General features: G+C 35.9%; 1 protein-coding gene across 1 annotated transcript in view; it reads left to right on the top strand.

The window, feature by feature from the left end:
- Positions 1-13,463: 13,463 nt before the first annotated feature.
- The window catches only part of DPT (dermatopontin), a 22,432-nt gene continuing 12,036 nt past the window's right edge, over positions 13,464-23,859 (top strand). Inside the window, exon 1 of the mRNA XM_072426637.1 lies at positions 13,464-13,780. Within this exon, the coding sequence (XP_072282738.1) occupies positions 13,488-13,780 (293 nt within the window). The 5' untranslated portion in view covers positions 13,464-13,487. The remainder of the gene's footprint in view (positions 13,781-23,859) is intronic.

The raw sequence follows: 23,859 nt of genomic DNA, 5'->3' as shown, positions 1-23,859 counted from the left end.
TCTTTTTTTTCCTTTTTTTCTCTGCTTTAATTTTCCCCAGATGACTGCATTGCACAAAGATGCCGCTGAGCCTAAAGATGGCGCGTTTAAAGTAAAAAGAAAAGTTAAAGAAGCCCGTACTTACTAATTGTTGGTTCACTAAATTATTAGGTGACCATCAAATATAATGCGATTGTCTATGGAAACAAATCCACACATCTACAATTTTTAGTAGAACAGAACTGGCATTTCATATGTCGATTGGTACACTGTAAGAAAGACACTGAGCCAATGAGAGCTTCTTCTAGTGACTGTTCTTGAAACTTCTACAATGACAAATAAATAGAAGCATGGGTGTAAAATGTTCCAAAATACATCATACTCTTTACTTAAAGTATTAATGTCTTTACTTAGCAATGGTAGTGTGGATGTAAAAATGGTGTCTACATTTTACTCTGCACTACGGAACTGAGGCTTTAAATGTGACAAGTGTGCTTAGATCAATATCTAATTTTCCTTTTCATTTACTACACTCAGTTTGTGGACATTTTACTGATCCTCATCCTTAATGATCAGATAGTTGTAATTTTGTATGTATCATTCAATGCATTATTCACAGTGATTATCATGGTCATAGAAGATGGAATGCTCTCCAGCACTTTCAGTTAGCAGTGAGGCTATAATTAGGAGGCAGTATAAACAAGGAGGTAAGTGAGATCCTGAACAACTAATCAGGAGGCAACAGAACTAGAGAGAAAAAATACATGTGGGCAGAAAGAGAAACAGAGAGGAGAAGGACCGGTGAATAGCACCTAAGAGAAGCAGAGAGTATTGGAACACGTGAGCAGGAAGCAAAGAGGGCAAGGACAACTAAGCAGAAGGCAGTAGAAGCAGGGAGGACAGGCATAGTTTAGTAGAATGCAGCAGATGCAAGGAGGTTAGGGACAGCTAAGTAAGCAGCTATGGAATCAGAGAGGCCAAGAACAGGTGAGCAGGAATCAGTAGAAGCAGAGGGGATAGAGACAGATAGATAGTATGTCTGAGCACGAGGCAGTAGAAGTATGGAGGATAGTATAGCTGAGCATGAGGCAGTAGAGGTAGGGAGGAAGGTACAGTGGAGCAGGAGGCAGTTGAAGCAGGGAGTACAGGTAGTCCCCGAGTTACGGGCATCCTACATATGGACAACTCCTAGATACCAAGGGGGCTTCCCTGCTTGTTCCCGTGCAGAACAGAGGCCTGATGGGGGAAGGTGGCGGTTCGCATGACTTGCAGAAGAAGTGCACTGCTGTTCTGTAACTCTTTAATGACCAAGACAAACTCTGCAGTTGTTTCTTTTTGCATATCACAGCACAGCTTTCTCCAGAAGTTAATGAATGTCTAGGCTCCATAAAGTTTTTTTTGCTTTGTGATTAACTCACAGTGAGGATTTTATACAGTAACTGACACCACGCTGCATAAAATGTTGAGCAAACATCTGTCTTAATTGCATTTAATAAAATAATGAACCTGTTCCGACTTACATACAAATTCAACTTATGAACAACCCTACAGTCCCTATCTCGTATGTAACCCGGGGACTACCTGTGCATGGAAAGCTGAGCAGGAGACAGTGGAAGCAAGAAGGACATGTACATCGGAGCAGGAGGCATGCTAAGTAGCAAGTTCAGCTAAACAAGAGGCATTAGCATTCAGGGGGACAAGTGCAACTAAACAAGAGGCAGTAGAAGGAGGCAGGACAAGGACAGCTGAGCAGGAGGCGGTAGAATCAGGGAGGACAAATACATATGAACAGGAGGCAGTAGAAACATGGAGGGCAGATACCGATGGGTAGGAGCATGGATGACAAGGACAGCTGAGCAGGAAGCCGTAAAAGCAGAGAGCGTAGCAGGCGGGAGGCAATAAAAGCTAAGAAGCGGTGTGGATAGTTCTAGCACTTGGAGAGACAGGGAGTTCTTTCTATTTATTCACTTCTAATGGGTAACTGGAGCAGACGATAGGGATGTGTAGCTAGGAAGAATCCTGTTTTGGTAACAACATGATCGCTCTATTTTTCTAACACATTCTGGTGTTAATAAGTATCTGCATATAACATCTGTAAACTTAAATAATGTTAGTTTCATGATCAGAAAATGTAATATTTTTCTAACTTATTTGAATTTTTATACTACAAATTTAAATTAGGCTTATACTTTCCAAAAAGCTGTGCTGAACTTTTGGCTGGATTACATTACTGGATAATGGCCATAAAGAAAATGTGCTGTACTAAAACATGGAAAAAATGTTTCATGTACGGTAATTGATAGAAAATGTCTCCTGAACTCGCATTTTCCAAAGCCTCTTTGTCTAAAAACATCAGACCTTAATCATTCAGTAAAAGCCACATGGAATTTGCTTTATAGGTTTAATATTGCTGTTTTGATGTTTATGGTTTGTGTCAAAATTATTGTTGAATTACGCTTTTAGGACTTTCTGGTTTCAAGGCCAGCTGCACAATTTACTGACATTCACTGGCTGTTACTTACCTTGAAACTCTGTGAGCTAGTTGTTCTCTTTTCATTTTTTCAGACCCAAGAAACAGGAACACAACACACTGGTGTAGATATTTGATTCTGTATAGAGATGGGCACAAAAGGCCAGGTACGTTACAGTTCAGGTTAATCCATCTTATTGTTACATTACAGATGGTGCATTGTAATGCATAATGTAAATGATTCGTTTCAAATCCTGTACAGTTAAAGTTGAACTAAAGTCAAACAGTAAATTCTGGAAATTAATTTTTTTAGTAGGAACGGCTTTTTATCACTGCAGTCATTTAGCACATCCAGGTATGCGTGCTCCCTCTATCAATCTCTATTGAAGGAGTAAGGAGGTGTAGATACATATTTTTAAAACTATCACTGATCAAAGCAAAACCAAATATTTTTTACAAATGTAATGATATTTGCAAAACAATATTTCTCAAAAATAATGTATTTGTAACTTTGTCATTATGAATATTGATATGAATAAACTGGTCAACACTGGAAATTAAATAAGTGTTCTAGTACAAAAGGAGCATGAAGGTACAAGAACTAAAATGGAAAGAAAGGATACAAGCAAATTTGTAAGCATGTGAAGTGCAACTGGATCTATGGCCCATTCACACCATATGGCAGCATATATGTATTTTAGAATTTTGTGTTAGGTAACCCATTAAAATGTATTGATTTCAACAAACCACAATGCATAAAAAATATGTGCATAGTTTGCATAGTGCATGTTTTGCATAGCACAATGCACTTTATATTATGATTTTTAGGGTTGCTATTTACACTTGGCTAAATGCACAGTATCATAACATAATTGCTGTGTGGAAGTCATAATAAATGCAGCTGGCATTTTCAAAGTAGCATGGCAATGCAACAAGCAGCACATAAAATCTCTTAAGGATGCATGCTATCAGATAAATTGATTGTTATTATGCACAGAATTTTTTTCCAATAACTGATGCAAAAATATATTACTTAGAAGGCTACATTCAAACAATGAACAAGAGTATATAGACATTTCCAGTGGAATCCTAAGTGGTAATAATAGGGCTAAGCTGAATGGTCGCTCCCCTCTTTCCCCAAGAATCACTACCTGAGAATCCCTTAGAAATGTTATATGTGATCCTGTGAGTTTCAACAGAATTGAGTGACAGCCATTATTAGATTGCCATATCTTGTAAAAAAATGAGTATTTAATACCTAGTGTATATACAAATAAGCTCCAGCTGCATGTTAAAGAAGCTCGCTCTTGGACCTAAGAAACTTTTTTGTTATACTATTTGACCACACTTTAATAATTGATGCTACTGTGATTCTTCTATGTTTAAGAGCTTCTGCACAAACCATAAGACCCAAGTTAATGCAAGCTGTATGCACTTTACTTTTATGATTTAAGGTTGCTGTTTCAGTTGTTAATGGTTCACATCAAACCTTTTACAAAAGTACTTTTTAAAGCTTTTTTTCTCTTTTTTTACCAGTCAGCTCTAAATTTACAGGGGCACCTTGGCTGTTTTTTACTTTGAAGTCTTTCTCAACCTCAAAGATCTAGGGAAAAAATTCCTGGAGTTTATGTATTTTTAGGCTTGTGTCTATGAGCATGGTGGCTCAGTAGTGAAACTTTGCTGCAATCCTAAGACTAAAGTAGACATAAAATGATGGTGATCATACACAATATAAATAAACTGCATCAATCACACAATCCAAATGTAATCATATTAATTTCTATTAATCTTTTTTTTTTTTTTATCTTTTAGATTATGTCAGCTTAATAGGTCTTGTACCTAGGTATTGTTAACTGTCTTTAGGTATTGTCAGCTATATTACTGTTACTGTCTTATGCAAGATTTATTGTGTTTTACTGTTATTTTATTTATTTGTGAAAAATAAGTTGCTGCAAATTGTTAAAGTGCAAAATAAGTAACTGCAGTAAAGGCAAAGGTTCAGTTTTGGGACTTTTGATTTATAACCTTTTTATAAATAATCCAAAAATACAAACCACATACATCACAAAACCACTAGTTTTGATATTCAATATATTTAATTGTACCTTGTTCATTGCAGCTTTAACTGGACTGACTTTACATCTCTTCTGATGCGTTTCTCTTAATGGTAAATGTTATATATTTAAACAGTTTGAGATAAAATCTTTGTTTCCTAATGACTCAAAGCCAATTTACAAGCTAACCTTACTGGTGGTTTGTGCTACTTCATTGCAAATGAGGCTTCGTGTGTAATGAAAATTTGTGTTTTGGGGGTTAAACATGCAACCATCGGAGATATGGTAATAGTAATAATAGCAAGCAATTCTAATCTGCAGCTTCTGAGCTTCCGAGTTAGCAACATGCAAGTATACATTTTTCTACCGAATATAAGTGAGAGATATTTAACATTGTTCCTATATAAAGCATTACCTACAGCTCATTATGCAATACTATTGGGCACCAAATAACAAAACGGGTTTGGGGCTTGCTAGCTATGAGAAAGTACTAAAGCCTAAGTTATGAAAAGAGAAAATAAACGGGGGGGGGGGATTGAGTGGATTTGAGAAAAAATGGTAGATATAATGTCATTATTGGTTTCATTTTAACTTTTCTTCTTGTAAAAAAAAAAACAAAAAAAACCTTTAAGGCTCGGTGATTCAGGTCAGCCAGCTATGACAGCTATAGCTGAACTATTCTATACTTGTCAATTACAGGTTTACTATAGATTGGTGATGTGTGGCTGAAATAAGTATTTATATTATATTCATTTCAGGCCGAATGACTGATGTTCAGGTCAAGTTTGTTACAGAACGTCAAATAACCACAAGCCTGAAGTTTTTAAGAACAAATATTGTTCTATATTTTTTAGGATATTAAAAAAAATATTTTAAAGAAAGGACTGTGACTTTTTATTGCGCTTTTAAAGTCCCATTTATATTAAGAAGGACATGTACTAAATCTTTTAGGAAATAATACTATAGAATTATTCTAAATATTTTCCAATGTTTTTTTTTTTTTAATCTCTTTTAACATAGTCTATTGTTTTCTTCTAGATCAACTGCAATTTTTTTTAACTCAATGGGTTCTATTTATAAAACAGGAAAACTGACATTCCCTCAAACATTTCCCAGTGGGAATCAACTGCTGCCATTGAAACACATGGACCTGGAAAGTTCCTACAAGGGAATTTTTAAGGTAAAAATATTCCCTGTTTTATTAACAAAGCCCAATGTTTGCTTCAGACCTTACTCCCTATTTAAGTAAGTATAGTATATAGTATAGTAGTATAGTAGGAAACTAACATTTACATTTCAGGAAAACAACAAGACGCAAAGCTTACTAATAAAGACAGTCACCTTACTGTAACAACTTAGTGAAATACACATATACATTAGTTGATTCTGCTTCTTCCTTCCCTTTTTAAAAAATAATGGTTGCCCTTTGCACTTACAGTAATATTGAATAAGCCTGGAATTGTAGATGTGGCACATTGTAATAAAAACCACATTACTGTACAATGAGTTTATAATCCAATATGATTACACATTAAAATGACTCATCTAGACCAATGCAGGGCCACTATAGACATTTGTTGTTAAACTAAACCACACAGTAAATGCTTTAGATTCTCTATATTTAAATAGATATTAGCAATCAGAACTGGGAGTTTCACAAATAGATCTCATTGGACATTGATTTACTAATTTATTTTGAATCACAAGTAAGCAAAATTAATGTCAGGGTAAATTTATTAACAGAATGAAAGGAACGGTAACGTAACGATGGAGCTACATTGGGGATAGGGTTCTGCATTTTTGTTTAAGAAGGGTAATTAGTGTATACTTCCTAGAAACCATTTACCAATTACCTGCATGGATATATCTGTTCCGGTCTTTTTATACCGTGGAGCAAGATGTTGATTTCAGGATGTGTGAATGTATAGTCCATTCAATTTGATTTGCAAAACGCTGATGAGAGATGAGAAATTCTTTCACCCTTATCCTGGTCTCCTACCTTTCCTATTACTTTTCATCTCTCCTGTTTGCAGGAAATTTTTATTGGGAATTTTTCAAACCAACATAAAACTGTGTGGATCAGCGATAGTCTTAAACATTATTAGTTAATTCAAGTTCTTGCAACTACTCTTGCAAACAGTTATTGGTTTAGAAATTTAGGCATTTAGGTGTTTATTTTAGTACTTTTCCATTTTTGGGTTACCACTTTAAAACACTATTGAGTTATTGGCCACTTTTTTAAACAAATCTTTTTGTAGACGATGATTTAGATACAGTAAACTGTTTATTATTACTAGCCAGTAACTGTATGTTCTGTGCACCACATTATAATATATGTTTGGTAATTTAAAAAAGGCAATTCCAAGTAAAAATGTATCCTATAGACATTTGCATGAAAAGTTTATCAAACCCCAACTCCAACTAAAGCTTTCTAAGAGATTTGGCTGTGTTTTTAGCCCTGGAACAATGAAATAATGTTAATGAAGGGGTCAAAAGAGCAGGTGTCATGGTGGTAGAGGACTGTCCACATTGCTAGATGACCATTGGCCTCAAATAGGGCTGAAGAACAGATTTTATTATGCTAGACACCCACAAGGGGTGTTGGACTTTTCTGCAGATGGGCCCCAGGTTTTGACCCTCTACCTTACACCCCCAATCTGTTACAACTATGAGAAACTTTATAAGGTACACAGTCAAAATCCAAGACTGTGGTCTTGACAATCAGACGTCAGGGCTGGTGCCAATCTGAAAACAAGCAGAGGCCATGGCTAGCAGTAACTTTGGTCAATAACAATCAGAAAGAATTACAGAGCCTGGGAATTGCATGTTGGAAAAGAGAACATTCTGTTGCAGCAAAACACTTTTTAAAAAGCACTAAATGCAGTCATATACGGATATGACTGGAAATTTCCCAGGAATCAGTAATACCCAAAACCACTAAATCAACCTTTTTCAGCTAGCTCAAAGAATCCTTGAAATAAATTTCTTAGGGAACCCCTGATAAAAATAATTAAGAATTCATGGGAAGAATGCCCCATTACAGAGTTAGTCTAAATGTCACCCTTCAAAACAACCAAAAACATCACTAGTGTCATCCCACTGATTGAACCTGGAACTATGCAGGCATCATGAGATGGGAGGTCAGTCAGCAAAGCTCAAGGACATTTATCAACCCTAAGGATTCCTTAACAAAAAGACATACCTAGATGGTTTATGTTGTGAAGATTTTCACAAACATTCTGTGCTAGAGACAACAGAAAAAAAAAGAAAACAGAAAAAAATCTCTCCAGTAGCGGGGAATATTCTCAGCTGTCACCAGAACAAATCTCCCCAATGAATAGATTAGCAGTAACAATAGCAGTGAAAACCTTGTTCTAATAGCCATTTCCCTTTATTATCCAAAATGACAAACAAAAACATTTTGAGTATTCGGAGAATTTTCTGATTCAGCATAGGGGTTATATAAATGTTTCAGGTTCATCATGATATGCTAGTTTCATTACAGCCATGACTTACCCTAAACTAGAAAATATTCTGGCTCCAACACCTGAGAAATATAGTGTGGTTTATTAGAGTGTTCCTTCTGCAAGATTTGTTGTTACTAAACTGTTCCCAACATAGCAGTTATCGTCTTATTGCTTTTTCAGAAAAAAAGGCTTGAACTTTTACTCCCTGTAAAAGGAAACAGATGAAAACACTTATATTCTACCTGTCTAGTGTTGTGGACCAGCCCCAAATGGCAGGTGAATTGTTCCTATGCCACAATGGGCTCATTACTGATGTTCTAATACAAAATTTAAAGAGCTGTCACTCTTAAAAAAACCTTTATTATAGGTTCTCTAGTAGATGAGTGCTGCAAAGAAATGGGGAATATAGGAGAAGGCTTCTGAGCATTGTAAGATATGCAATGGGTGGTTGGTGATAAATACCAATGTCTATCTAAAACACAGGAGAAGGGAAATCACAGGTTGTTGAGTGAGGAAAATGAGCAGAGAGGAATATAAGGGGGCCTGCACATTTATTCATAAAAGCTCCAATACTAAACCGTGCTTATGGCATGTTTAAACAGTATACAGTAATATTAGCTAAAATGTAATCTTAGGATGTCTTGATCACCATTCAAGGTGCCATCAGTGTTAGTTTATTCTTAAAGCAGAACTGAACTTTAAAAGTAAAAAAACTGTGGGCAAGAAGTCAAGTTCTTAATTACAGAAGGGACAATTAGGCATAACTACCTAATTTCCCAACTCAGTTTATGATATCTGCATAGCTCATGCCTGGAATTTATGAATTCCTGATCAAATGAAGATGGCCAAAGATTCCAAATTGAAAAAAAAGGACCTGACTATTAGTTACACTCACCTGTCCTTTGTTGCAGGTGCTGCCATCTTATATGTCCTCTTCTGGTTTCCAGTCTGCAGCCATCTTTAATGTCCAGGCTGGAATGACATAACTTTCCAGGTATCGTATAGAGTTTTACAATGGTTTTACAATGGTATTGTACTGCTTGGCATTGTTATTGGAAAGTTAGTTACCTAAACATTTTTGCATTATTAAATCCTAACTCAAATCATATATAATTATTACATATAACAGTACATATCTTGGATCATAAAAACAACAAATAGACCATTAAGAAGAAAAGAGTTCATGAGGTCAACATTTACAAGTGGTTCATTGCAAAGTGCTGTATTTCTTTCTCATACAGTACTGTGTTTAATCACAAGTTCATCATGGTGTTGCATATTTCCACCATGGCAATCTTTAGATTTGACATATAACAGGCAGTCCAGTCAAGAGAAAATGCATAGTAATTTAACTTGAGTAGCAATTTCACAGAATTACATTATAGCACGGACAGATTACTCCAGGGCAAACACAAGAAAGGGCTATAGGATGTAATAGGAGATTGATGTAATTTGTTGAGTTGGCAGGAGATGATGTAGCTACAATATGTGAACCAAACATGTGCAAATGGTCTGTGCATTTCATATCTTTTGATCTCTGTGTGCTAACTATAACAGAAATTTAAACTCAGTTGCGTGTTAAAAGCTTGGTAACCCGAGCTGAAGAAATCTTATATAATATCCTTAAAATGTAAGATTTAGCTTGATTAGCATTGCAACTAACGGTTGTATTTTGAAGGTCTTGTCAAAACTTACTTTAAATTTAACTCTAGGCAATATTAAGCTAATATACATTGTGAGGGATGAAAAAAAAACCTTAAAAAGTTTTACCCATTTCCTACTTTATAGCAGAAAAAAAAGTTTTTTCTTTGCTTTCCATACACATTTTTTGTTAAATACTTAAATGCAACTATATTTATAAAGCATTTTATGAGGCTTGATTTGAAGAGGGTAGTGTTGGAAGTAGTAAACTTTTTTCTTTTTTTGCAGGTTAAAATTCAGAACTATTCATTGTGATGAAGTGATCAGCAGCACAAGATAAATTTTAAGTTACAATATGCATTCTGATTGGATTTCAATATGTCCTAAATGTTCGGTGGCCAAACCCAATTTATTACACCTATTATGAGTGTGCCCAAGGATTAAAAATGTAAAGATCAAAGATTAAAGAGACGCTTGAATATATTGCCTTTATTTCTTGTTTTAAAAGTGAATTGAATATGAATGTATGTTTACTACACAATAGGCCATATTAATGAATGAATATTCCAGTAGGTTTACCAAAATCGGAAAAAATTTGTCTGCTAGTTGTATAGAAACTAATAGTGACACAAAATCTTTCAGTTCAGTTCCTATGATGACTGACGTTCAGTCCAATTTACGTAAGTTTATGCTATTAGTCAAACTTTATGGCATAGTACACTGAAATTTTCTTTGGTACATGGTCTAACTTTTTAAGGAAGGAAATTTTGTTGGAGTCAGTAGTTAAAAAAAAAAAAACAATTTTGGCATACAACTTGGGATGACATGGAGAAGTGGCAGGGCACCCTGGGGACTTAGATGTTTTGGATTTTGTGTTTCTTTGCTATTTATTTATGTATGTTTTTTGTGATTTGTGTAAATTGATCAATCTGTTAATGTTTTTTCTTTTTTACTTTGTTAGTGACATAATCAGTATGAACATAATAAAGAGATATATTTTTCATCTGGATGTGTTAGTTAAATCAAACAAGATGGGACACTGGTGAACTGGTTCCATTGCTTTGTGTTTACTGTGTATCAAGTGGTAAGATTTTCTCTGTTTTTTGAAAGTTGAATGAACTAAAATGATATTAAATAAAAGCTGTCCTCATTCATACAGTAATTTCAAAGCAATACCTGACAAACCACTGAAGTGCATTTTGGAGCCCAAGAAATGATCTGTGTACTCTAAACTGCTTTGTAAATAAATATGATAATCCAGCACTTGAGAATGTCTCCTACAAGTTTTTTTCTCTACAAATTATCTTTTTATTTGAATGCCTAACAGGATTTTTTGTTGCTGTATTTGGCAACATAAAGCTTTTCCTAATTTTTCCAAAACTTTAAAATAGGCTATGCGTGCTATTTAAACACTGTCCAAGTGTGCCTTTTAGGGATACCATTAGATGTTTTCTCCTATGGAAATGGATTTAGAATAATTAAAATTTTAGGAATGGTAAGGCAGATGGGGTAGGCAAATTCTCATTTAATTTTGTGGCAGAGGAAGGCTATATTTAGAGAATATGCTATTACAGGCACAGATGAATGCTGACAAACCTTTCTAATTTTGTATTTCTTATCCTAAAAAAAAATATCAGAAAAGTGAGCCCATTCTTCAAACAGAAATTAATAAAGTTAGCCTTACAGTACTTTAGACTTGGGTATAAATTAGAATTTTTAAGGTGGGATCAGCCAGGTCCTTTTGGCAATAGGGACAGAAAATGTTCCTTCTGTGATAAAACATCCCTTCTTGTATGATCTCATCAGGACTGGTGAGACTGGTTACATCATTCTATCCAATCAAGATGGCGAAAAATCTAGAAGCAGGAAAAAGTGCAAAAGAATATGGTGGTGCCCGCAACTGAACAAGAACAGGTGAGTGTATTTAAAAAATTGAGATCAGGCAGGTAGAGTTATTTTATTTAGGGACATCACTTGTCCTTTCTGCAATAAAGAATCTGCCTGGTCGCAATGTTTAAAGTTTAGTCCTTTTTTTTTTGTTTAATGCAGAGGTATCATGCACTGTGTACTATGGGTGCATAGGTCACTACGTGTAAAACATTTATAAGGTAGGAGCACTTTGTGTATTTCAGGGGTATGAAGCGCTGAGTGGAATAGACAGACATTTAAGCAATGTAAATAGTACAGATGTATTAGGAACTATGTGTTAAACAGATGTTTAAGGGGCTTTGTGTATTTCAGGGGTATGAAGCACTGTGTGTATGATATGAAATTCTAACTCTAATATGACACATAAGGCATGAGGGATGACACACTGCTAGGAGTGCAGATCTTCCTAATATTGTGCATTCTAGGAAGTGAGTTTTTGCATGTAATGTCAACCGTGGTGTCTTTGATACTGCAGAATTATTTCTATATACTAGAACAGTGGTCGCCAACCGGTAGTCCACTGAAGATGTTGGTGGTCCGCAGCTCTGGCTGGTGCGCCCCCAAACGGGAATCAGGAGGAGGACCGAGATCCACGGCAGATCCACGGATCGCAGGCTCAGGAAGGTGGGTTGAGTCTCTGGACACAACCCGCCCACTCTCCCATCGCAGGCTCAGACCAGCAGTGAGAGTGTGGGTGGGTTCAGGTATCATGACATCACTAAAGGAGAAGTTAAATTTAGTGGTCCGTCAGTTCGAAAAGGTTGGCGACCACTGTACTAGAACACAAATCCCATTGATGCCATGAATACTGGGCAGTGTGCTTTGTGTACCTATGTGCACATCTCTAGAGAAAGCTTTGTGTCCTGAAATGCAGATCTCAGTTTTCATGAGGACAATGGTGCATGAAATTTATGTGCTGGGAGGCTAAAAAAAAGGTGACATGGATAATGAATAAACTGTATTTTTCTGGGGGGCAGATCTTGTGGCATGGATATTAGGTTTTAACCTATCTGCACTGGGGTCACAGCAGAACATTTATTTGGTGTGGATGCTACATAGCGATCTGTGTGTGATGGTGGAAGAGCTCTCTATTGACATTTACAAGGTAATGTGTTGTGTATGCAGTCCTGCAGGCTACTGTATGTAATGTTAGATACAGCATAAAAATTTAAGAAAATACTAAATATAAAAAGAATAAATATTTTATTAGATACTGTGTCAGATACACTGGCCCTGATTTATTAAAGCTCTCCAAGGCTGGGGAGGATACACTTTCATCAGTGAAGCTGGGTGATCCAGCAAACCTGGAATGGATTTCTTTAACGTTATTCGCTATGTGTTAGCAAATGTTTTTAATCCTAGACCAGATCTATTTCTTGTTTGCTGGATCACCCAGCTTCACTGATGGAAGTGTGAAAACTCTCTAGCCTTGGAGAGCTTTAATAAATCAGGCCCAGCGCCTTCAGTGTTTGTAATCTGTGTACAGTTCCTTTGCTGTAGTTTGTATTCAAGCTTTCCCTTTAACGTGCATATTTTTTATTAGTATTTTGAAGTCGTGATAAGAAAGAAAATCTCTAGAGTATACTGGCCTGGAAACTGTGGAACAGATTTTTATGAGTTGTGGCATGCGGCTGGTTTACTCCTATAGTACAATATATAGTATAGGGGGTTACAAGGAAAGTATTTATTAGTAAAGGCCTTTATTTCACCTTTCAGGCTATAAGAGATCTTGTTGGAGTACTAAGAATGTATCTTATTGCCTTCCACAACTGTAAAATCCTATCTTCCATTAAGAATTCACATTGATTTTTTTATTTCATTTGCTAAGCTGTGACACACTGCACTTGGCTCAGGATCCTGAACATCTGGAAACCAAATGTTCCAGTGGATAAAAAAGAGCAAGATCATAAAGTAAGTCTCACAGTCTGCGCCAGCAGCAAAGACATCATGATGCTGTTACTGCTTGGTGTTCTGCTGCAGCTGGCGGTGGCAACGTGGGCTCAACATGATTATTATTACTCCCACCAAGACTACCCAGATGATCAATGGGTTAATCTTTTCAGGCAAGGATTCAATTTCCAGTGCCCACATGGACAGGTAGTAGTTGCAATAAGGAGCACATTTAGCAAAAAAGAAGGATCTGATAGACAATGGAACTATGGTTGTATGCCAACACCTTATGAGTTTGGAGAACCTACAGAATGCTGGTGGGAAGATATCAACAGAGCTGGAATGGAATGGTAAGCAATGATAGAAACAAATTTCTAAATTACATTGACAAAATAGGAAGTTCTTGGCTTTGAACAGTTGCACTATAAATGCTCTGCTATACCTTTTGAAAGTGATTATCATGCATTGTTGTCATGGATGAGAGATTTGGTTTATACATTATTGAATATCATTACCAAAATGTTAGGGGGCAAATATAGGGGAAGATTATAGCTGTAAAAATGCAAATGTAAATATGTATATATATATGTATGTGTGTGTTGTAATGGTTGAATAATTCTAGGGGCCCTGACACAGAAGGTTCAGCATGGATTGCATAAGTGCACATTCCTGTGCTGTGCCAATTATCCCCAACATTCAGTGCACTGGAAGCCAACGTATGGCGTGATGCCTATAGAAAGTTTTATTACAATTGGCATGTTTTTTACATGTTGCAAACAAAAATGAAGGTGGATTGCATGATTAGTTGACTTTAACATTTTATTCTTCATCAGAATAACTCCTCATACAGTCACACACATATTTTTAGCATGAGCTCTCTATGGATTTTAGCCTCAACATGGATTGCATAATGCATGTTCCTCTGCTGTGCCAATTACCTCCCAGTATCCAGTGCACTGGAATCCAACTTATGGCTTGATGCCTATGTAGAGTTTTCTAACAATTGGCTTGTTTTTTACATTTTGAAATAAAATGAAAATGGATTGCATGATTAGTCCACCTTGACATTGTGTCCCCCATCCAAGTAGCTCCTCAGACAGTCAGACACATATCTTTAACATGAACACTGCATGGTAATATCCAGAAGTTCCATGCAGCCCATTGAGTTTAATTACCAAATAAAATGTTTTAGAGTGACTGTTCTGTCTGTGGCCTGTTCAGATTTAGTGGAAGAAGTAACTATGGTAAAACTGGGTATAGGTATGGTTGGTAATGTTTTCGGCCTAAATTGTTTCTGAGTAATTAGTGCCAAATAAAATCATCATCCTTATCACGGTGCATCTACACCATCACATGGAACATACAGCAGACAGTCACAGAATGCCTAATGTGCTAATTATTTGAGTATTTGAAGCAATTACCTAGTTTTAAAGCTGTGGTAAAGCCACAACAAAGGATTTTTATTTTTACTTTTTGGTTGCTGTTTCACTTGCCTGTAAATGCGGTCTCTTTTCTAAAATACAAGCCTAAATTTAAATGCTAACTGCAAAATAGTTATCCACAAAATCAATTAATTTCAAACTCCAATTTATTAGGAATAATGTAAGGGCATTGTGGTTTTGTGTTATTTTAAACACACTTTAAATACTTTATTCTTTTGGACCTATCACCAAAATGTTTGCTTTTCAATTTTTACGATAACCCTTTTATGTAAAGTAAAAATTATTTTCTTTGGGCTTAAACCCCCTTTTTTAAAAATAAAAAAACAAGCCCCTCCCCTTCTTTCTTCTTTCGCTTCAGTACTGTAATATTTGTACCTTCTTTTTCCATTTCTGTTTTTTGAATAACGTGTACTAAACAATAAGTTATACTATTACAAATGAAAAAAATATCAATAAAAATGTTTATTTTTTAGAGAGTAATAAAAATGAGCTCCGGTAATGTAACAAAATATTTATCTTGTAAAGCCAGGAAGAACTAGCTAATAAATTGAGGCATACATTTATTTATGCACAATGCAGCAAGGAACTCCAGGGGCTATTTTCAGTTAAGTTGGGTTTGTGTTGGGATCTCTTCCTATTGTCATATACACTGCTCAGATACATATATAGGAAGCAGATGACATTTTTAAAATGTTCTATAGACACCAAAAAATTGTTTGTGGAACAGTTTTGAAACTACACGCTGTATACAAGACATCTGTATGGGCCAGGTGGCGTTTGGCCAATTCCTTGTTTTACTGTGAACAACAAGTGCCAGAGGACTTTACTACTGGGGTTTACTCTACATAGGTCTAGTTTCTTTAAAGTTACATTTATGTGCATCATGTTAATCTGCTTTCATTGTTCTAATCATATTTAATACCTGGCAATACCATAAGGAATGCTACTAAAAGTGCCTTATTTTAAGGTATGTCAGTGCCTGCTTTTTGCAATCATCATATTAAGTTTCAGACCCTTGTTTTCCTTTCCTTATACATTTCCAAACCTTTTTTTTTAGGTACATCAGTTTACTAATACGAGTTCTGCATTTTACCGAGGTTGGCATTAGGCCATGTGCCCATGTACATTATTAAACTGTTTCATTTTCCACTATTCGTTGCTGCTTGTACTCCATATTTATAGAAAATGATTATCTGTGTCTCTAATGGGTTGATACTGTTACATAGTGCTTCTGACTATCTGCTTTGTATTCTAGACTGGTAGGAAGTAGAAAAACGAGATTAGAAGGTTGTGATGAGATCTGCAATGACTCAGAGGAGAACGAGCATTGTCAGGCATATCAGATATGCAATTCTGTACACTGCAGGCCTATCAGTTTTATAGTATATAAAAACTCCAACAATAAACTTCTCCTATTTGATTGTTTTGGTTTGTTAAATCTGAAGTTCAATCTCCATATATTTTTTCTTTCTTTTCTTTCTAATCAACATTCTAAAAAAAAATTTCATTACATATCTTTCTTTATTTCCTTTTTTTCTATTTCTGGCCCATCAACATCACACCTGGGTCTTGAATAGTTTTATGCAATGCAGGCAGATCATGGCTGGTGGGAGGTGGACCTCAGGATTATGTACATAGCTTCCTAAAAACATCACAGCACCTTGCATCCACAGTCCTTTCCCTTCCCTAATTTAATCAATGGAATGGCTCTTAGGCTGAGTTGTGCAAATATCAAAACAACCCAATAGGTGGGTGTCAGTCTGGAGCAGTAGACATTTCTGGGTAGACTATGTTAGTATAAAGCAAATGCCTTTGCATAGGAGCCTCCATGCCATTATCAATAAGTCTTTGAGGCTGGTTCTTTCTGATTGTGCAAGAATAAAGAAAAGGCTGGAATTCAGTTTATAAATGTTGCATTGTGTAAGATGTTTCCCTGATTCTCTATCTATCTGTCTGTCTGTCTGTCCGTCCGTCCGTCCGTCCGTCCGTCCGTCCGTCCATCTATCTATCTATCTATCTATCACACATTATGGAGTCTATTAATAAAGTAGTAAATCTAACATTCACCTAAAACATTCTCTGCTGGGGAATCTCTCAGGTTCATGTATTTTTTTTCACACTTCAACTTTATTTGCAAAAAACAGAAATACCAAAGGTCCATGTATTTTAGTGGCAGAAATTGAATCTCCACCAGGGAATGTTTTGGTGAATGTAACTGCCTTATAAATAAACCCCTATTTGTTACTGGTTTGGCACCTGCCAGCTGATACCTAGACCATGTAGTGTTCCAGCATTATATAGCTTTTACTTATTATTAATGAAATCTATAGTGAAAGTGGATATCTTAACTAATGTATACCTGTAGTACTGTACTGTATACCTGTACTATATTATAGGAAAGGACCTTTTCAGAAGCCCTTTATAGTCACTATTTAATGTACAGGGCTGCCTAATATGTTGGTGCTATATAAATCATGTTTATTATTATTATTATTATTATTATTAATAATAATAATTAAAGTGTTACTACCGAGTCCCATAATTTCTTCTCTTTGTTCCTGCCATACTTTATGACTTTCTGCAAATGTATCAATGGCACAGGTTATTGTACCCTTCTAATTAGGGGCAGACAGAGTTTCTGTGCATTGGCACATTTGATAGGCTTCATTACCAAAGATTTAGGTTAAGAGATTAGCAGGAATTCCATCATTTACTGGTCAAATGAGATCCTTGTGTCTTCCCCTTGATTTATCATTTTCAGGGTCTCACCACAGGGAACCAGAAAATATTTTATATGCCTAAATTGTTTCTAAAGATACAACTTTTTTACATTTTGAATAGAGTAGTGATGGCTAGAACTGCTGTATAATTGTTAAAATGGGAGATACTTAAATATCAAAGATAGGATTCCCCATACATCTTTAGATTTTTGTTCCCCTTTGTGTCTGCAGCACAGGAAGTGAAGTTAAATCTAACCAATGGGTAAGTGATTTAACCATTATCTACTAGTTTATATACTTAAGTATAAACCTCTATAAAATGCCATTACAAAAGAATCTCAGTTTGTACTTACAGGGGTGTAGATTACACCACTTGATGGCAAGGTGTCTTCATGCATAGTGTGTAACAAACTCGCTGATTGAGACTTAAGACATGAGTTTGTTACACACATTACATGAGGACACAGTGCCACCTACTGGTGGCCAACAATAATGCACAAAAGAGCAAGCGACCTATCATAACCAACTTGAAAGTACATAATTCTGTACTGTAATTAAACCTGTAAAAGCGCCAAAGTCTATACAGACTGAGCCAATGTAACTTTTTTTCCTTAAGTACATTTTTTAAAAATAACACTATGGATGTATTTATTGAAATACATTTATTGGCATTTCTATTGATTACTGTTTTGAATGGTAGCAGGGACAGCTGCATTTTCAAGTTAAAGCATTTTCCTGTGTCTTTAGGTAAAAGGGAGATCTTGATTTATACTCAAGTATATATGGGAAACTCATATGAAAAAGCTTTGGCTTTAAATACACTTTCGCTGCCTAGGGAATGTAAAAGGTTGCTGGTCAACAATGGTAAGGCCACAGCCAAGATTTGGTTACAGCTAGTGATGTTAGTATTCTTTTGTATATACAGTTGTAAAAAGGAAGACACTGCTTGTAGCATAAAAAGCACTTTTAAATTACTTGTTTAAAAAAAAGATAGGTCCCAATGAGCTGCTGGTGGAGTTGAATATTTAGGTATACCCCGGTAAGCTGGAGTGAACATATAGCATTACTAAAGGGGTTCTAGCGTTTATTCTACACACTGTCTTCTGTGCAGTTTCTCCAGTTACATACCATTGCTATTTATTTAAATAGTAGGACATTATTGTACTTTTGATCATAATTCCTGCAAGGCCTCGCCTTTGAAAAACATTATGTTCTCTCTCCATAGTGTAGTTTAAACAGTTACATTATATTGCCCATTAGGATTCTATTTACAGTACATGTGAATTCAGTGTTTATATTTCTTCTTAAATGTACTATCAACATATTACAATTTCAAATCGAAATGGTATTTCAAGTGTTTGTTTCAGTGGACTGGAATTTTACCACAGAACTGGTTCTCATAAGAGTTTTCTGACACAGAAACAATGTCTCTCTGTCGGTAATGTAATCTTGCCAACCGTCTTTGATCACAGAGCTTACAGGGAGAGTCTCAAACAATTTCCAGGAGTGAAAGCTAGACTAATTCATTTAGTGTGATTATATTGCCAAGAGATGTCAGGGACCAACAGAAAAGTTCTCTGTTTACAAAAGTGGGATAAACAGTGAGGAGACATAGCTGCGCTTAGAGGGATAGTTTCTAGAGGGTAGGAAATATCGGTCCGCGACAGAAAACGGAACATGATATATTCCAGAGGTTAATGGAAAACAGCACAGCTGTATGTCAATTGTAGGAAAGTGTCATAGCTGTTAGCAACACATCAGATTCATGTTTTATGATCCACAATACACGGATGCCGGCTAGTACCTTATTCATTAATATAGCCAACAACATCACCAGGCATCCAAATATTATGAACTATATTTGTTATTCTTGTTTTAAGAAAAGTGCATTGTTATTCTTAGTGTTTCAAGAGAAGTGCATTGACAAAAAAGCATATACCATATTAAAGCATATAAAAGTTTATACCCAAGGACAAAGATGTTATATATTTCAATTCATCCCATTTAAGCTGAAATTTGTATTATTCATTTTTGGATTTAGATACAATTTAGACTAACTCATACATAGCTTTTGAAAAAATGGTAAAGTTATCATCATCTTGAAATATATATTATTGACATATACACAGCGCTTTACAAAATCTATTGTCATGTCACTAAGGAACTCAATCTAATGTCCCTACTGTAGTCATATGTAAACAACAAAGTCCAATTTTTCTGGGGAAGTCAATTAAAGAGGATTTATCATAACAGTATTTAACAATTTTTAAATTATTTTTTTAGGGTAAAGGGGATAACTCCTCTCTTTTTGTCTGAATGGAAACCCCACAGCCCCCTTGTATACATATGTCATGTATCCCAGGCAGCTTCAGGATGCTCCTTCTGTGCATGCTTAAAGCAGAGGGGCTTTACCCGTAAAGTAAAAAGTAAAAAAAGTGCTGATGCCACGCATGCAAAGTGGTGAACAGGACAAGATTGGAGGGCAGAAACAGATGTGGCATATCAAACATATTTATGTGAGATGGCCACACTCCTCTCAGTACAGAGTTGTGGTAAACATGTGTTTTTTTTTTACAGTGAAACTTGCTGTCTTGTTTTATATATATATGTATATATATGTTTTATAAAAAATCAAACTAGAGTAGATAAATACAACCCATGGACAGGTCCTTTAAACTTAATCCTGGGGTTCTGCAGACCAAGGTGGTGTACTGGTGTACGACATTAGTAAAAAGACACATTTTTTCCCTCTTCACCAAGATGATTGGCCATCTACCGATGCCCTTGTAGCTCCTATTGGCCAGCATGTAAAGACACATCTAAGACTAGCCAATGCTTGTATGTGTTGGGGGAACCACAGATCCTGCACTCTTCTCAGAACTTTGGATAAGAGGGAAGGCTGGTGGAATGAAGTAGGAAAGGGATGGCAGAGAATTAAAAGAAGACACTCTTTATTATATGATAGTGTAAAATGTCTTATTTCTGGAAGGTGGAAATTGTATTAAATCTTACATTAGGCTTTTAGGGCCACACACAACCTTTTTTTCTACAGACACCAAACCATTTTAGTCATAATGATCAGCAATGTATAAGGCTTTAGGGTACATACTCCTGATCATTGCACACAGCACATTGGATTGTATATTACATAGTCCTGATTTCTACATGCTTTACACAGGTTTAAATACTCATTATACCTGCATTCTGTAAGCCATGGTGTACATACTCCTGATCCATGCACTCCATTTACCATTTTGTACATTTTCTTTAGTGTACATCATGCACTATATTGGCCATGTTGTATACAATCCTGATCCCTTAGCTATGGATGCTAAGGTGTGGCTACGTGTTACTATTTTACATTTTGATATATAATTTTGATCTTTGCTCCTTATAAACAATACATATCCTTAACCCCTGCACTCTATTTTATTAATTAATATTACATTATAAAAATATTAGATGTTACATTCCATGGGTCAATGGTGCCTGATCGTGGCACTTCATACCTTATATGGTACATATACCTCACCCCTGTGTTATGTGTGCTATGTAGTACATTACATTTTTTGACTCAAGTTTTTATTGTAAAAACTTAGCAACCCAGTAATTGATGGTTGTTTCGTTTACTCAAACTATTCTAATGAAGTTCTTATTTAAAGTAGGATTAACCAAAGTGTAAGTGCTTTGTTTATATTCTGTAAGCAGAAAAATAGATGGAGTGGAAAACTTAAATTTTTTAAATCCTTTTTTTTTTTGGTTTTTAAGATTTATGTGTGTCTGTGAGACTGCCTTTTGTTTTTGTGTATACAAGGACTGAGGCAAATGGCTGCGGTGTTTACAAAGACTAGGCTCAGATTCTTATTTAAGCTGTGCTCACTTTATGCCAGAGTGTACTGCATGTCCTCTGCCCATCTTACTCCATCTGTTAAGTAGGGAGGTATAACATTCTCGAGCCGCCATATAGGCCTGGCTTTGGGAAGAGTAATATTCTATATATCATTTCCAAAATCCAATTTTAGTTTTTAAGCTGCTTGAGCTTTTATCATCATAAATTATGGCCCAACAAAGTTCTGTTTTATTTATTTCTATGAACACAATACCCACTTTTAAATTGGGAGTTCAGTTGTTAAGGAACCATACAAAAATATTGAAAAAGTACAGTAAAACCTGGAAATCAGCAACCCATACATAGATTAGGTCAAAACTAAAGAAAGGGTCCAAAAAGATTAGGTCACAAATTTCCAGAATAGTGTATTTTTATGTGCTTTTTATAATCTCCTTAGTTATAGTGACCAGTATAAGATTCTGTCTATCAGATTCTGTAAATTAGATACTAATTTTCCTGATCTATGGGAATGTGACTGTATGCAGGTATGTTATCATATCTGACTGCACAGTGCAGGTGAGCAAACATGCAGGTGCTTCCAAATATGCTGACATCTTTCTTAACACAGCAACATGTTAGTATTCAGGTGGGGAAAGGTCATTGGGCACTGCAGCCCTAATAGACCTTGTGCATGTATTAAACTGGGGTACTCAATTTTTGTTAAGTTAGATCTTACACTTGTTTTTTTACTAACTTTTTGGTGGTGACTACAGAAATGACCCCAGTTTTTGCTATCACATCCAGTTTTTACAATACAGAGTCCCCTGTTTTTGTCAAAAAACACATTTTACATACAATGAAAAAATAATGAAATAACTTGAATGCACTGTGTATTTAAATTTATTGTTCATATTGTTCATACAAAGGATTTATTGTTACTCTATGACATTTTTTTACAGTAAAACATTTGAAAATGTTTTTCCCATGGTCACATGACCGTGGGAACTTTGCGGTCACAGCTGTGACTGCAGGCGATCCCCAGGCGGAGGTTGAATGGGGACAAGTTTCCCCATTCATCACATCTAGTGCCCTGTGTTCTTGGATGGAGAAACTATATCCAAGAACACATACAACTAGTAAAGGGCTGCAAGAGCAATCTGATTGCTTGATAGTCCCTAAAAAAAACCGAATTCTCCCTCCATTGATTTCAATGGTGTTTGAATTCGGCATTCGATCACCCGAACAATATCTCACTATTCAATCGAATGGCTGTCAAATAAAAAAGTAAGATATTCAACCAACACTAAAAGCCACTATCAGTTCCAAAGTACTGCAGAAATGAAATTTCTCTGGTTCGAAAGTACGATACCTTTGTTCCTTTTTCAAGTAAGTTTTTCTCACAGTCTTGGTGCTAGTAGTTCTGACGCCTTCTTCGATAGTCCCAAATCACGTGCCAAATCACTCAACTCATGCTGATCAAATCCCTTACTACCAGAGTCCTCTTCAATATCAAAATCTTCATCATTGTTGTCACCTAGTTCATCACCATAATCATGTTCTTCAAGAGCGGGTAGTGTAAGGAAAACCGGCACTGGGATTTCATCTGAATGAGCCACTGGGCGTATAGCCGATGGTAGACTAGATTACTCTATGTTACATTTATTTTTCTTGTTATATCCTGAAGTTTTCACTATACAAAAGTAACAGTCACTGAAATGATCTCCTGGCTCTCGCCAAACCATAGGTATACCAAATAACATCTTTTTTTGTGTTCCCTTTGTCCACATCCGTAAACCCTCGTACACCCTCGAAACCCTGTTCCCCAGTGATATAGGACATTGTTTCTGACATTGTAGCTGTGCTGCCTTTTATCTACCCTGACTAAAGCTATGTCTGTGTGCCTGTATGGTAGACCAACCTAATTGTAACTGACCCTTAGCCTAGGGCTAGCGTTGATCCTCCACTCATGTGACTGGCTTACTGCCTTTCCCAAAAGTCTTCAGACAGTTTGATGCCAAATTACTGCAATATGAAATGTCATCTTTAGTAAATTAATGTAAATGTTCCACTGGTAAGGTGTATGGTCAACTTTGCTTTGTCAGTCAAGGTATATTTTTTGACGCACATACAGTAACTTTATGAAAATAAAACACAGCTTCTAAATAGAAAGGTAGAATGACTCAATGACCATTAAACATTAGAAACAGGAAGCTACATGTGAAGCCATGTGTTGTAATTCTATACCAACTCCCCTCCAAGATTGATACATAAACAGGTAGTCCCCGGGTTACATACGAGATAGGGACTGTAGGTTTGTACTTAAGTTGAATTTGTATGTAAGCTTTAACAGGTACATTATTTTCATAAATGCAATTAGGACAGATGTTTGTCTCAACATATTATTAGGCAGCATGGTGTCAGTTACTGTATAAAATCCT

This window comes from Pyxicephalus adspersus, chromosome 1 (assembly GCF_032062135.1).
Source record: "Pyxicephalus adspersus chromosome 1, UCB_Pads_2.0, whole genome shotgun sequence".
NCBI lineage: Eukaryota > Metazoa > Chordata > Amphibia > Anura > Pyxicephalidae > Pyxicephalus > Pyxicephalus adspersus.
Note: the sequence above shows the minus strand (reverse complement) of the source record. Positions and strands in the feature narration are given on the sequence as shown.